This window comes from Cyrtonyx montezumae, unplaced genomic scaffold, assembly GCF_038088225.1.
Source record: "Cyrtonyx montezumae isolate F1298 unplaced genomic scaffold, pur_monq_1.0 scaffold_3, whole genome shotgun sequence".
Lineage (NCBI taxonomy): Eukaryota > Metazoa > Chordata > Aves > Galliformes > Odontophoridae > Cyrtonyx > Cyrtonyx montezumae.
The window spans coordinates 34052431-34069146 of NW_027072034.1; the positions used below are offsets into that span (position 1 = coordinate 34052431).

The 16716-nt window shown below is 43.2% G+C and overlaps 1 protein-coding gene across 1 annotated transcript in view; it reads left to right on the forward strand.

The window, feature by feature from the left end:
* The window catches only part of AFF3 (ALF transcription elongation factor 3), a 317423-nt gene that overhangs the window by 282958 nt on the left and 17749 nt on the right, over positions 1–16716 (forward strand). The window contains 4 exon segments of the mRNA XM_065741179.1: positions 138–1184; positions 3625–3749; positions 6964–7165; positions 9313–9440. Of these exon segments, the coding sequence (XP_065597251.1) occupies positions 138–1184; positions 3625–3749; positions 6964–7165; positions 9313–9440 (1502 nt within the window).

Genomic DNA, 16716 nt, shown 5'->3' on the forward strand with positions numbered 1-16716 from the left:
GTGGCCTCTCGTCAAGGGTATAACCTCTGTGATGCAAGCATTTGGTGGCACTGGTGTTCTGGTGTTCCTCGGGAGGCCATGCAGGTGAGGGTAGTGGGACTCGGCATTAAGCATATTGCCGTCTGCTTCTCTTTCAGCCCGAGCCACCCTCGTCTAACAAGTGGCAGCTGGACAAGTGGCTGAATAAAGTTACCCCACACAAAGCACCCATCCTGACCCAGCATGACGGCTCGGCCCTGGAAGCCCACCCCTACTACGGCCACGTGAAGGCGGAGCGGCAGGAGGACGAGAAGACCCCAGCCCCGGGCCCAGCTGAGCCCCGCGGAGGGGAGAGCCGCACGGCCGCCGCCTCCACTGCCGCTACCGTCGGAGACGGCCCGCGGCCCAGGACCGCCAACAAAGCACCGGGCAGCAAGGGAGGACGGCAGAAGTCACCCCCCGCCGCTGACAGCGGGCCGCCCAGGAGGGCAGCCGGGAAGAAGGCACCGCGGCGGGCCGAGAGGACCTCCGCCGGGGACGGCTCCCACTGCCGCGGGGCAGAGGACCCCGCCGGGAACCACGGATTTCTGGAAGGCGCCGGCAGCGAGGCGCCCAGAGCCCGGCCCGCTGTCAGCGGGGCGGGCTGCAGAGCAGGGCACCGCCGGGAGCCGCGCTCAGCCGCGGCCGGTGAGAAGCGGCGGGCCCGGGGGCCGAGCAAAACGGCGCCCAAGTCTAAGGAGTTCATAGAGACAGAGTCCTCATCCTCGTCGTCCTCCTCCGAGTCCGGCTCCGAGTCGGAGCGGGAGGAGCGCCCGCCGCCCAAGGCGCAGGCGGCGGCCGGGGCCGAGCCGCACGCCAAGGACTTGGGGACCGGAGCCGCCAGCAAAGCCCACGGCGGCTGCAGTGCCTTTGGCTCTATTAATGCCAGGACTAATAGTGAAATAGCAAAGGAGCTGGAGGAACAGTTTTACACCCTGGTTCCTTTCGGTAGGAATGAGCTCCTGTCTCCTCTGAAAGACAGTGATGAGGTAAAGTCGCTGTGGGTCAACATTGACTTGGCTCTTTTGTCCAGGATTCCAGAGCGTTTGCCCGAAGAGCCGCTGGCAATGAGCGCCGGAACAAACCAGGCGGCCAGCATCCCGCAGGGTAGTAGTGCTGACCTCCCTGCAGAGAAGGGCTTACCGAAATCTAGAAGGAAACGCAAGGTGAGCTCTGGGGGAGTGGGGGTGGATGCTCGGGGCAGGGAAAGGGGGCACAGCCCCAGCATCACTCACATCTGCATTGCTGCTCAGCAGCGTGCCCTCGCTGGGCCTCGGCCTGGCTCACCATGGAGCAACTGGCGAAGCCTCCGGGGTGGTGGAACCTCTGGCCCTTGGAGGTGGTGTTGGCTGCTGGCACGTGGCTTTTTGTGCCTTGGTAAAAGCAAAGTCAGGTAGCTTTCTCTCGTGAGGCTTCTTGCAAAACCAGAGAGAGCTCATGGAGGCAGCGCTTGGTTTGGCATAGGGATTGTAAGTGGCTGTCTTGAGACAGTCTGCACAGTATCACTGCATATCTGCAGAAAGGGAGCAGCCTTTTTCCTCTCCTATTGGCAGCTAAAGGGGAGAGTCCCTCAGTCCCTGCAGGCAGCCCAGCTCAGCAGGGACTCGCCTGGCTCTGCAACTTGCCCTGCTCTTACCTCAGGGTTCCCACACCAGCGAGGGTGCCTGATGAGCTGTCCCATCCCCAAAGCAGCACGTCTGTGGGCACAGCCTTCTGGTCACATCCACCCCTCTGCCATGCCTCTCCTGAACATTTTAGGAGCTACCAGGTGTACCAGCTTTCTCTCAACGAGGAGCCTCCTTCACCCGAAGGCTGCAGCTGTCCATCGAGGAAGCTTTCCGCTCCATTTGTGACAATCTGACCCCAAAAGTCACTTTGAACTGGAATCACCATCTGCTCGTTTTGTGAACAGTTCTACTGTGCAGTCATCTGTCACCATCTGAGCTACCCTACATGTGCAAACTGATCTGCACATTTCTTGGGAACATTTACCCAAAGTGGTCTTCCATTTTTTCTCTTTCTTCATTTTTTGTTCCTGTGTGTGGTTTTTTTAAGTACCTGAAAGTATTCTTTTAGTATCTGACTTATTCTGGCCACTGGTAGAGCCACTGCTAAGCTTTCAGAGGCATTTATCTGTGTTTCCTTTAGGAAGTAGCATGGAACTAATTGCACAATACCAGGTCGAAGCAGGGCAGAAGCAAAAGATTTACATTTTGTGCTATAGGAAATTTCTTTGTCATACTGCCAGCCGGTACACCCAGAAGGAAACAAGAGGATAATGATAAAAGAACAGAATAAATGCAGTCAGTCTAGAAAAACTTAATTTGATTTTCTGTGGCACAAATTATGTTTTTGTCTTTTATCTTAAAGCATTGCTGTTGTTGGAGGTTTTATTGTTATAATAAATACAAGGCATTCCTGGAGTACCAAATTGCCCCTCAGCCTGGAATAGGACCATCCCTGTGATAACTGCCACGCAAACACACAGTACATAATCTACCTTCCTAGGAGACTTCAAGAATAAGACTAATAGGAATATAATCAGGCATAACTGCAAAATTAGAAAGAGGTCTTGATCATTTCCACTTCTGTCACGATCTAAAGAAGATGGAGAAAGTAAAGATGGAAAAGGATAGTTAAGCACTTGAGGTGTAAAGGTCTTCACTTCCCTGTGGAGAGCGAGCTATGTTAACCCCACAGCATCAGCTGCAGTGGCGGTGAATAACAGAAAATGTTGTTGCCACACAGCAGAGCACTAAATACAGTATGATCAACAGGTCACAAGTAAAACTCAGTCACCACTGGAAGTGGAAGCGTTAGAAGTGGTAAGGGATGTGGACATCTTAGGAACGTGGAAAAACAGAGCCACAGGGAACCAGTGGACGTAGGGAATGCAAGACAAAGTAAGATAGTGGCAGGAAATGCAGGCTACAGTCATTTAAGTAGGCCAGATGTGGGCAGGATGTAGCACCACACAGTGGCACACAGTTATCCGCTTTGCTTAATTGTTAACATGCTTGCTAATATGGCTTTGGCCATGTGTTTTGGGTCAACTTCTGTTCTTCCAGACACTTTGTGGCCCCAGCTAGGAACCACATCGCCTAAGGGCCCTTCCCAGAAGGCAGCCTGAATGTAGCATACCCTGGTTTGAAGGAGGAGCAAGCTGAGCACATGTATGCAAGCTGTTCCGTGCCGACTGGCCTCAGCTGCTCATCAGTCAGTTGCTGATCTGTTGTATTTACTAATGCAGGGAATGTCACTGCTGCCAAGGAAAGAGAGGGAGAGGCAAGAGGAATGAGGTTGAGCACTAGGCAAGAGAAAAGCACACAGGAGATGGGCAAAGAGGGAAATATAAAGAAAAAAATATCCAAAGGTGCAGATGGGAATGTGGTTGAAACGATTCAGGTTTTATATTCTACTCATTTTTCTACACACTGCCTCTTCAGATGTTAGTTTTTCAAGACGTGAACCAATCTTCTCTCATCTTTGTTACGTGCATGCTTAAAGCATCAAAATATTAGAAAACCAGCATATGATTTGTCAAACTACTGTCAGATGTTCAGTAAACACAAAACCTACAAGGTGCTTATTTTTCTCTTTACTCAGTGTGAGAATGAGGAAGAGTACAGAGACATTAAGAAGACTCATTTAGAGAGAGAGAGCTCTTCACGATTAGCTGCCTCTGCCCACAGCATTGCAACAGCAAATCACTGCAATATGAATGAAAATAGGTAAGCATTTTCCTTCTTATTTACCACCAAGTCATACAACTAGTTGCAGTTTAAAGTCCTGTGTTATTTTTGCCTGTAATACGAGTTATCTTTTAATTATCACATTTTATGTTGAATAATTGCCCAGTGCATTCTGCTTTCTTCTGGTTTAATTAACAACTTAGCAGCTCTTGACACATGTATATGCTCAAGTTTTTGTTGTATTGTGCAGTTATTAGTTCAAGTGAGAGGCTCATGGAATGCCTAAATATAGCTAGGGTATATGCTCAGACATTGTCTTGTAGGTACTGGTTTACTTGGGCAGCCATCTTCTCACTCAACATGTTACCATTTTCAGGCTTAAAGTTTGACTGTGTGTCTGGGTTTAAATCTGCCAACAGTGTTTAGATTGAGAAAAATATTCATAACAATGACCAAAATACTCAGTTCCAGAATACATATGAGATCTGGTGTTTTCAAGATTACAAGCAGTCCATTGTGTGTAATTAGTAGGCATTTCAGGACAAGGAACTTAGGCTTTAAAAACAATCAGATTTTGAAAGAATGCAGAGCATGAAAAAGATGAAGAATATTTAGCTGTATGCTAGCATGGTTTGTGCACACAAACCTCTATCAATTTTAGATCAATTATCTTGAATTTCTCTGGAGGACATCTGGTCAAACATAGGCATCTTGTCAGAGTTCAGCTGCATGCTGTTTAGAGCACGCTGGTCAGCAGTACTTCAAAAAATAATATTTTTCTGTCCGTATCAAGATATATATTAGGGCGAGACTACTGAAATTAGAGAATGTTTCTGTTTGTTGCTATAAGTATTTCTATTGTTCACCTTGCTGGTGAGTCTGAGCAGTTCTTGTCACTAGCACTGGCAAAGAATCACGATGAAAGCAGACACGTGTACTGCTTATTCAAAAGTATGCATTCAATTTCCTTATCTTAGTATAAGTCACATGTTTCATAAAGTGAAAAAAAAATATGGAACAATTTATTTTATTGTGTATGAATGCATGCAGACACGCCATTCCTGTTAGCACTCTCTGTGTCACAAGTTAAATGCCAACCTGGAAGCAGAGCAGTAATTTGGATTTTGCTTAACAGTGTGTTCAGTATTCCTGACAGTAACTGTGCATTAAATAAATACATTCATAAAAAAGGAAGTCTTGAATACTTGCTTCTTAATTCTTCCCTCATCTGCTCTGCTTCCAAGAAGTTTATGTGGTTTATGCTACTGTAGGTCATGCACAGACAGTTATGTCAGCACAGCTGAAAGCTGGTATCAAACAGAGGAGCAAAAAGACCTTCAGATGTGAGATTTTTAAACTGTAGAGCCTAATGTAGAAACACGGAATAATTAAGGTTGGAAAAGACCTCTCAGATCATCTAGTCCAACCACCAGCCACCCCCCACCATACCCACCCACCACGTCCCTCAGTGCCACATCCACACAGTCCCCACTGCCTCACTGTTCATTCTGAGAAGAATTTTTTTTGTAATCTCCGGCCTGACATCCCCTGGTGCAACTTGCAGCCATTAGCAACATACAGCAACCTCTCCTCCTATGTACAGTCTGAGCAAGGCCTTGTTTGATACAAAAGGCCACTGCAGGAGGCAGAGTAACCCTAAATATCTACATCAGGTCCACTATCTGTCAAGTCCTGGCAGGCCACAATGAGCTCCATATTGTTTTGCACAGCTTCTCAGGATAACAAGGTTGGGCTGCTGCAGTTTGACTGCTCACAGTACATGTAGGTGGGCCTCAGGTAAAGTGCCAGGAGCCATGCAAAAGACATGCTGCACAAATAGGAACAGCAGCTAGTCCGCAAGCTCTGGGCCAAGCTTTTGAGACTTGGGTGCACTTCCAAGGAACAGTGGCTTCTCTTGGATGCTGTAGTACACTTTGACAGTGATGCATAAATGTGGCTAGCCAAGGCATGGCTTTATGTTTGAGAAAGGGAAAAGAAATACCAGCGTCCGCCTGCACATTCAAAATAGTGCTAAAGTTCTTATTTTTCTTGGAGGGAAAAGAACAAAGCAGCTGTCCATTTTACACACCCCGAACCCTTCATTCATAAACAGCCCTTGCTCATTAAAGCAAAATAGCTTGTGTTGTATTTTAAAAGTACTACACTGTGGGAAATGGGAAAGGTTCTGAATTATGATTCATGGCTTCTCTCACAGCCAGTTTTTAAAGACGTGCCAGATAAATGGACAAATGTATGATAAGAGCACATTTAATTAGATCTGTTCCCTGAAATGATGTTCAGAAATAAAGTATATTTTGTACCATATTCCTTTTTGCGATTCCATTAAGTGTATACTGTCTGATACAGTAACTATAAAGAAGTGAGAATTGTCCATAAAAAGTAATAGGCTGAATAAAGGGGAATGTGACAAGGGGAAGTATTGTGTTAAAATTTTCTGTCTGACCTTAATCACAGCTTTTGTCTTAAATGCAAACCATCTCCTTAAGAATGCTTATTTTGTGTGTGTTGCTTTAAAATTATCAGATACATATTTTCTTTAAATTAGTGCATCTAGAACTTATTTTGGAGATACTTTTATAGCTTGTTAGACTTCTCATCCAAAGCTTCTCTCATATAAATGGAAATTGAAAATACTGCATAGCTTTCTTATTCAGAATATAGACCAGCTCACATTTCTCTGTGTCTGCTGTTTGCATATGTTTCCTTTTGTCTGCAGTACCAGCCTATCTGTCTTTAAAATTGGTATTAGATCAGAATAAACAGTGCTACCAAGGGCTGGCCATTGAGCTCAAAGACAACCCAGTCATCTTTAAACACATTTCCTCTTTTAGTTCAAGTATGGCTTTATTGCTGTGACTTATAAATTGTCACCTCTAATAGTGAAATAGGGCTCCATAACCTAAACTTACACTTCAGAGTCTAATCTTCGTCTCCAGCTATCCCTTAAGAGATGGTGAGCAAGTGGCCATTTATCTCTGTATTTTTTTCAAGTACTCTGATACAGACTTTATATTAACTCCAGAATTACAATTTGCCTTGAAGGAAAACTGGATAAACATGATACAAATTTGTAAATGAACTCTTGGTTCCAATACTGTAAGCCTGTTACCAGATACCAATATACTTTAAACTGCCAGCAGGTTTTAAATTCAAAGTTTTGGTAATATATAAAACATTTACCTTTCTCAAACCCAGCTTTGTGACACTCCATTACTGTAATTTCCATTTCCAGTTTGGCAATACCAATAAATAAAAATGAGAAAGTGCTTCGGTCACCCGTCTCTCCCCTCTCTGATGCATCAAAACACAAATACTCCAACGATGATTTAACTTCCTCCAGCAGACCTAATGGCAGCAGTCTATTACCTTCCATCTCCTCCAGCAAAAAACATAAGGGCGAAATCCAGTCACAGCCACATCTCGGAGACTTCAATGTAAGTTGTACTGTTGTTCACGAAATAAAACCCTATCTTGATATTTTTCATTTTGTACTGAATCTATGATAAGTTGGCAGAATGTTACGCTAAAATTTGTGATAATTAACATGGTACTGTAAGTTAGGTTTTTCTATTTTGTCATTTAGCAAGGCACAGTAGAAAGGCAAGATAGCAGGCTGTAAATTGGACAGATAGCAAAGGCTACATAATCAAAAGGTAAAAGTTAGTCGCCCAGAATTAATGGATTTAGTCCTGTAGAGTATTGCTTGAGCATAATGTAGTGCTCCCACATCCAGAAGTGTGGTGTACTGTGTAAAACTTCTGCTCAGCCACTGCCTACCCGTGAGTGTGCCCAGATTTAAGTAATTCTCTAAGGCTTCCAGCCACCTTTATCATACACTACTGCTTGCTACTGACACCATCAAACATGAGTCTCACAACTCTGCTCCACCACAGCCCAGACATGTAGATGTTTATCCTGTCACAGAATCTTAATGACATCGAAGGTTTCCAGAGTATCCTTCCAGGTAAGAACTTACTACTAAACCAGGGGCTAGCCACTGTCTTCAAAGTTCAGACAGAGTGGGAGGGGATGTTCCCCTTCATTTATCCATGAGCTCTGTGATTAGGATGGTGGAGTCTGTCAGCACTTCTGGTTGAGGGGATTCATATTTCTCTCACCCCTCTAAATAGTATCCTGCCATCCAGCCTGCAGGACGCTGTGGTTAGAAGATTAAGGACAGAATATCGCCCCTTACAGCTTTGTGTGAAATTCCTAGAAGCAACTTGGATACTGTCATACTGATATCCACTGCTGTAGCATCTCGTGAGTTGCTGAGGCGCTCTTCTGCTGCTAGAAAGGCCTCTACTCCTCTCTTTGCTACAGAAGATTTTTATAGATTTCATCCGGCATGTATTTATTTTTAAACAGTACATTATTTGATACATAAGAGATTTCAAAACCCCAAATATTAGTGCCTGGTCAACTTTCAGGAAAAGAGGATACCTGAGTTGTACCAGTGGTCTTTTCCAGCCACTTCTGCTGTGGGGATAATTGACCTGTAAGGATAACTAGCCCATAAAGACACATGTATATACTTAATTATATATATTTTTTTGAAAGTGAAAAGGGGAGTAGTAAATATAATCTTAATGTAATACATTTTAAAAGAAATAACTAGTTAGTTATGCATTTCAATTTAAAAGACATTTTAACATATAGTAGTGGTAGGTTTATCTTTCCATGGAATAAATATAAATTCTTAATCATTTTAACTTTTAAAACATAAGTTTAGAGGTTTATAACCCATTCAGAATTATAATGATACGAGTCTTCACTAGATAACCTGAAAACAATGTAAATTTCTCCACAGGCAAATGTGCTGGAAATCAAAAGTAGAAGGTGATTGCTTTATGATCCACACCCTCAGCAAATGAATTTCACTGAGATTTTCTGCATAGCCTAGCAATGCACCATTTGGTCAACATTTTAAAAACCTTTGCAATAAAATTCTTATGTATCTGATTATTCATCTGAAAACTTTATCCGTCTGAGCTAATCTGGATGTGCCATACAGAATATGAGAGCTCATGAACTATAAATATTAAACATAACTTTGTTTTATCCCTTCTCTTCATGAGGTATCTAGCTGGAGTGCCCGAGTGGTCTCTTGAATTTCTGTCAGGTATCCTAAGCTGAGAAGTAGTCTTTATCCATTTTAACTTTTTTGTCCATTTTCCTATTAAATTTCCATCCTCTACCTGAAGGAGAAATGGCAATGTTTTCTGGCAGTTGTTATAAACCAAGGACAAGACTGGAGATGTAACTTGATCTTCTAAATGACCAAACTGATCTGTTCTTCAGTAATTTCACTGACTTTGTTACAGAGCATTTTGATGATTACTGACAGTTCAGCTCCATTTTATCTGTGTATCACATCAAAACTTGAGCCCTTTACAAAGCACTCTGAGCAGTACCTGTGAATTTGTGGCTGTCAGTGACAGGACAGTTACACATACTGCCTGCTGAAATAGTAGGAAAACTAACTGGCAATTTACAACACATTGCAAAGACTATCTGTGGTTTATTAGTTACTTTTTTGGAAGTTAGAAGCTCAGTGTCTTCTATGCTGTTTGTTGTCTAGAAATCAATTCACATCAATTCAGAAAATGTTCTTCTCTGCAATAAGCCACAGACCCAGACAGAACCTTGGTCACCTCTGTCCAGCACTCCCAGGGACTGCAGAAGGACAAAACTTATTTTTGATGACATGTAAGTACAGATAACTTTAAAATAAAGCAAACAATGTAGTTTTATGCGTTTCAAAAAGAAATTACAATTTGTTCATCAGTAGCTGAGATATGGCCAGTATTATTATAGTAAGACTGTACACTGAACAATGAGACATACACTGTAAAGTATTTCATTTATCATCATAAGTTAAGCCTCTGATCATCAGGAAGCAGTGTGGACTGGCTGTTCCCTAAGGGATGGGGAGCCAGGAACAGAGGGACAGAAGATGACTGGTGGGGTGGGGGCTACGCCAGCTGGGGGGGTCCAGTCACAGAGACACGAAACAAGGTGATGAGGCAGATCCAAGATCAAGCCAGGAGGTCAGATCAGGATTAGGTCTGGTGAGGATAAACAGGGTCAGTCACAGTCCCGTGTGTGCATAGTGATGAGACGGGTCTGAGGTCAAACCAGAAAGAAAGCCCCAGTGTTACATCATGGCCCGGGGAACTACAGGCCTGTCAGCCTGACCTCGGTATCAGGGAAAGTTATGGAGCAGATGATCTTGAGGGAGATCACACGACACGTGCATGGCAACAAGGGGATCAGACCCAGCCAGCACGGGTTCACCAGGGGCAGGTCGTGCTTGTCCAACCTCATCTCCTTCTATGACTGGGTGACCAGACAGGTAGATGAGGGAAAGGCTGTTGATGTAGTCTACCTGGACTTCAGCAAGGCCTTCGACACGGTCTCCCACAGTATTCTCCTAAGGAAACTGGCAGCCCGTGGTGTGGACAGGTTCACTCTTCTCTGGGTGGAGAACTGGCTGGAGGGCCGTGCCCAGAGGGTAGTGGTTAATGGAGTTAAGTCCAGCTGGCGTCCTGTTATGAGTGGTGTCCCCCAAGGGTCAGTTTTGGGGCCCATCTTGTTTAATATCTTTATTGATGACCTAGATGAGGGAATTGAGTGTACCCTCAGTAAGTTTGCAGATGACACAAAGTTGGGAGGATGTGTCAAACTGCCTGAGGGTAGGGAGGCCCTTCAGAGGGATTTGGATAGGCTGAACAGCTGGGCTGAGCTCAATGGGATGAGGTTCAATAAGACCAAGTGCCGGGTCCTGCACTTTGGCCACAATAACCCCATGCAATGCTATAGGCTTGGGGCAGAATGGCTTGAAGAATGTAGAGAGGAAAAGGACCTGGGGGTGTTGGTTGATGCTCGGCTCAACATGAGCCGGCAGTGTGCCCAGGTGGCTAAGAAGGCCAACAGCATCCTGGCCTGTATTAGAAATAGTGTAGCCAGCAGGAGCAGGGAGGTGATCATCCCCCTGTACTCAGCTCTGGTACGGCCGCACCTCGAGTACTGTGTTCAGTTTTGGGCCCCTCACTACAAGAAGGACATTGAGGCCCTGGAGCGTGTTCAGAGAAGGGCAACAAAACTGGTGAGGGGTCTGGAGCACAAGTCTTATGAGGAGCGGCTGAGGGAGCTGGGATTGTTTAGTCTGGAGAAAAGGAGGCTCAGAGGAGACCTTATTGCACTCTACCACTTCCTGAAGGGGGGTTGTGGTGAGGAGGGGGTGGGCCTCTTCTCCCTGATAAATAACGACAGGACGAGAGGGAATGGCCACAAGTTGTGCCGGGGAAGATTTAGATTAGACCTGAGGAAGCATTTCTTTTCTGAAAGATTGTTCAGGCACTGGAATGGCCTGCCTAGGGAGGTGGTTGAGGCACCGTCCCTAGCGCTGTTCAAGAAGCGTTTAGATGAGGTGCTAAAGGATTTAATTTAGTAGTTGGGTAGAGATAGTGATAGGAGGATGGTTGGACTAGATGATCTTATAGGTCCTTTCCAACCTTATGAACTTATGAACTTATGAACTTATGGCCTCGCAACAAGCACCACTGTGATAGTGCTGAAGACACAGGCACATCTACCTACAGTGCTCTTGGACAGGGAGTGAAGATTCAGACCTGAGCTTAAATGTAATCTCTGGAGGTCCCATCCAACCCCTACAATTCTGTGATTCTGTGATTAAATGGATTTCTTTGGTACACGGGCTGAATAGGCACACCCATGTGGGACAAATCAGAGCCATAAAGGGAGCACCCTATTAGTGCTTCTGCATTAATTCTGCACACCTCTGACTACTGACGTTTATATACTCATATCAAGGCCGGGTGAGAGGGACTCCCTTCTTGTGTGTGCTCTGGAGAGAGGACAAATGGGAGCCTTGTATCCTCAGACATTGACAGCTGCTTCACTTGTTGCTAATGTTGTTTAGAAAAAGGTGCCACAAAGTCAGGGAGAGGAGGAAGCAGCAGTGGCTGGCATGAATATCTGGAGGGATACCTGCCCCTCCCCACCTCCATTACATCTCTCAAACATCCCCACTTTCTTCTTCCGAAAATAACTGTAATTCTCTTCATTTTCTTTTTGGTAAATTAAAACTGCTGGTTCATTTCCCACAATTGTATAGGATATGGTTTTACTTAGATAAAGGTAAAACTGAAGGTTGGAACCTTAATATCAAGAAAACTCAGATTTTTTTTTTTTTTTTTTTTTTTTGCCTAATAATATCCTGGAATGAAAATACTGATTTTACTGTCCAGTGCAGAAGAAATTCTGTTCAAGCTAGGTCTCAGACTGCCTGGAGCATATAAAGCTTCATAAGCTGTGTAACCTTGACACACCTTTTGTACTCCCAGAATTTCACCAGTAATATCACCTGCACTTATTTACCTAGGGAAACCCTAAGAAAACAGTCCTGTTTTCTACCAGAAGGGGGATTTTAATAAATATTTCTTATAATAATTGTAGTAGTTGTAATGTTCATTCACACTAACCTAGTATCAGAGACAACTAGAGGGGTGACAGTGCCTCATCAGGAGAATGCAGGTTTCCTACTATAAGTAACTCCCACAGACTTTAAAAGGATGTAACTGTATTGTCTGTCAAGAAGAGAAAGCTGGTAAGATTAATTTCTGTGTACATTCCTGGAAGTCATGAGGAGATGTAAATTCAATAAACGTAATCATTCTTTCTGCTCCTTTTGGAGGAAACTCTCCCCTGTGTATATATCCTCATTTTTGTTCCTTCTCCACTTCCCTCAGTGCTATTTTTCAAAGTCTTCAACACATTTATTCAACAATTTCCATTGAGGAAATCTGAAGCTGTTTAGAAGCGCTACCTAAGTCTTCACATCTCTTGAAGTACTTGAATCATCTATAATTTATTTGGCACTGTTCAGTTTTTCTGCACCTTAAACATGTACATACACGGCAAAAATGTATCAGTATACCTGATAAATGTCAAAATGTAGGATGTGCTCATCTGTTTGGATTAGAAAATATACAGTCAGAAACACCTACAATAGAACTATTGTGTCTTCATCTCATTCTCCCTCAAGACGCTGACAAAAAAGAACTGGGGGACCATTTTGTGTTTTTTCCCTCTACAAGTCTGTCATAGAAAACCTGGTTTTTCTCACCATCTCTATCATCTAAGAGGCTTTTATCACTTCCTTTCTCCATTAGTGATACATGTGATTTCTCTGTCAGGAATCTTCAATAAAACTGTTTCACCTTTTCAGGGAGAGATACAATAAAAACGTAGGTGCATAGTGCCTTCCGTGTAGAATGTCCCCATGCAATTTGCAGCCCATAAAAAAATCTAAAATGTCAAATAAGATAAAACACAGAAGTTAAATATGTCTTAATTTGCCCTTAAAAAACATAAATGTCTAAGTGCCTGTTGTGCTAACTAGAGGGAGATTTTCTTGTACTACAGCTGTCATCCACAAGCTGTATCCAGGAAACACCACCAAATACCAGCTATTCTAGACCTTGATCCTGAAATTACCAAATAGAGAAGTCACTGAAATGTAGCAGATTGGACTGGCTGCAAATGTTAAATGTCAACAAATTTGACTCATGTTAGAAGGATCAAATTAAACATGGCAGCCAATGTCTTTCAAATCCTTACAGTACCACAGCAGAGGATTTGAAGAAGTGCATGACTGTATATCTGAAGTCACGTAGTAATCCTAATGGCAGCATTTTGTTCAAAATGATGCCTGTGAAGTATTTCATCTCATAATCCATGAAGTTTGGAATTACTGTAATCTAGCCATGGCTTTAAAGTCTTCATTTTAATCAGACTCTACAGTTTGAAGAGACTAAATCTCTTTTATTTGATTTAAAACAATAATTTTTTTGACCAATCAGCATCTCTGCTTTAGTCTCAATTTATTTTCTCCAGATCATTGACAACAGCTGTCACTAGCAATAAATTGGAACACAAGTAGGTCAATAAAAAGTATATCTTGCTTGGCAGAGTGCTGTACACACATGCATCAAAATATAAAAGTAAATATAGCTAAGAGTCTTCAAAAGGCAGACAAAATATTGCTTTTCCTCATCTGCCATTGTTTACTGCCTGCTCTGAATCTGCTTCAAGGTATCCAGCATGGCACATGTATAAGCAACATCCATGTTGCTCTCAGTATTAATTCTTAACAAGATTTCCTGGATTTCTGGCCATTTCTGACTCTATGAAGAGAACATTTTAAAAGCTACATCGTAATGCTTCAAGCCAAATTCAGTCCTGCTGCAATTTCGCTGAATGATAGAATTCCCAATAACTGCATTTAGGAACGAAGTCTGTTGTCCTTGAAGTGATAAGCACAGACATGCTGTGGGTGCCCAAGGGCACAGTCTCACACCTCCTTCAAACACTGCATGTGTGGTACAAAAAGAGCAGGGCATATTCAGCTTCTCATTTCTCCTTATGGCTACATCAGAACTTGTTCCTCGGAATTCTTTTCTTCCTTGCTCCGTGGCTTACCCTTTCAAACGTGATGTGTGGATGTTTTGGGGGGGTTTTTTGTTTTGCTTTTTTTTCATTTCTATTTATTTCCTCTTCTTTTCTGACCTTTTGGGATCAAAATAATACAGCTTCCAGATTTTTTTTCAAGATATTTTTTTTTTATCTTTTGTTGAATGTTCTTTCCATGGATTTGAATGGTATATACACCCAGCAGCTTGATATTGTCCCAGCTTCAGGAACATATCCTACAGTGAGACAGTATTCGTATCTATAGATAAATCGTACATCCAAGGAATATTCTGGCTGTGAAGGTGTCATGAATAAAGCTCAGAAAAAGCTGAAGTGTTAACTTCTTACCGTATCTCAGTTTTGGCTTGGACCCCTATCTCTCATCAGTCTCTTCTCCCTCTTCTTTCTCAGTGTAGAAGGGAAAAGGTGCTCTTGGGCTGTGACTCCCACACAACCAGTGGAAGCCAACTCACTTCACCTTGATGAAAATTCCTCAAAGACTCCTGGTCTTCTGAAGTATTTGGATAGACTTCTGGAGTGCTGAGCACATCCTCCAGAGCACATTTAAGGAAAAGACATGCACTCATCCTTCTTCTCATTAGCCATCTAAACAATTACCTGTCAGATAAATTAATATCTCCTGTACTAAGTTCGTCACAAACTCATGTGCTTACTTTGAAACATTCTCAATTTCTTGGCTTTGGGCAATTTCAAGACTTCATCTGACCATTCCATTTTTACCCTCCTTCCCTTTTAACTTGTAGCATTGTATTTTCTTATGCACATGCTGCCCATGAGAAAGCAGCATTAAGTTCCTACATTGCATCCATTGCCATTGTGATTAAATAATTGAGTTCCCTGTTCTCTGTACGACCACCTTCCCCCCTTTCTTTATAGAAATGCTCTCTAAGAGTCTGTTTTGGTGGGAAGTAGATCTTTATACAAGTCCAGCAGGAGATTCTCACGGGATAAAGGATTTATAGCCATTATACCCTGGTCCCAAAGAAATGCCAGGATTGCAGACTTCATTTGAGCTTACAGGCTACATCCTTGCCCATCCTCTCAGTGGCCCAGTACTGCTATGTTTATATGATTGAACTGTCTTCACTCCCCAAAACAAAGAACACTCGCTGCCTCCTGAGAACAGCCCTTGGCGTGTGCTGCTCTCCAGCTGTGCCTAGGCATTGTCTGGGAGAAAACTCAAAGCTATGCCAAGGAAAGTATTAGCCATCAAACAGCATGGATGATCCAATGGTAGAGCTGGTATCCTTGCTCTGCTCAATTCACTAGCACAGATGGAGCCAAGGTTTCACACGTACTGTCACTCATCAGTTTCACCCACACCTCACTCATCAGTGCTGGGATCATTAGAGCTGGCTGCCAGGTACTTCCTCTCACAGAAGTATCTTTCTGCCTTTGGTTTGCATTGCCTCTTGGGAATTCAGGGTGTATTGCCTGGCATATTAAAACAATGTAAGCCTGGGTAGTTGTTGTCCTGCCCTCTCTCCCAGGGTCTGTATTGAAATCAGTTGATTTCAGAATATGTATCTAACATGCAAGAAAAGAGGCACAGCTGTAGTTTATCTGCAAGGCTGTAAAGATTTCTTCCTCTGTTTTTAACACAGGAGCTCCAGTGCCTATTGTTAATACCTCTTTCCTTCCTCCCTCTTTGCATACACACTTTGCCCTTGTATGTTTTAGTCTAGGTATTGATTTCACATGAGTATCTTTAAGTCATGAATCCAGGTCATGCCCAGGAATTTGTAGTGGATTTTGACTCTTTCTCTTCATCTCTCGTATTTCACTACACTGACATTATTAGTCTGGGGAATTTTTCATTTTGGGGGAAATAAGAACCCCTACTTCTTGCATGTTTCTACATTTCATTTAAATTAGAAGCCATTCTTTAATTTTGGCTGATATTTTTTTGCAACAGTAACTCACTCTCTACGTATCTGAACTATTCATCTATGCATCTAATCTAAGCGACTGACCTTGTTATACTAAGCCCATCAAGATAGCAGTTGTGTAGCTGTGTGATTGAGTAAATTTTTCTTACATTTGGCCTGACTCCAATCAGATCCTTTGTTCCTGTCTTTCTGAAATGCCTATAGCACAAGCATTTAAATGGGTCACCAATATCTTCCTTGCCCTCTCTTCAGTTATGCTTCTCTGCTGAACTTTCCAAACGTGCAGACCCAGTCTGCCATAGTGAGCAGGAGACTCCCATAACCAGCTACGTGTCTCATGGTCTCTCCTCCACCCCATGTGCCATCCCAGGCACAGCAGCTAAGAATAATTTATTTAGAACTGTGGAATGGTCAGGAGGCCACGATGCATCATGGTTGGACACTATTTTGTATTGTAATACGTGCTTCCCAGCTTCAGCCCCAGGATGACCATCCTCATCTTTGACCCAATATGTCAGAAGTGATCCTGGTATATTTCCCAGTGTATCCCTGTCTGAAACAACAAATAGCCAGGACTG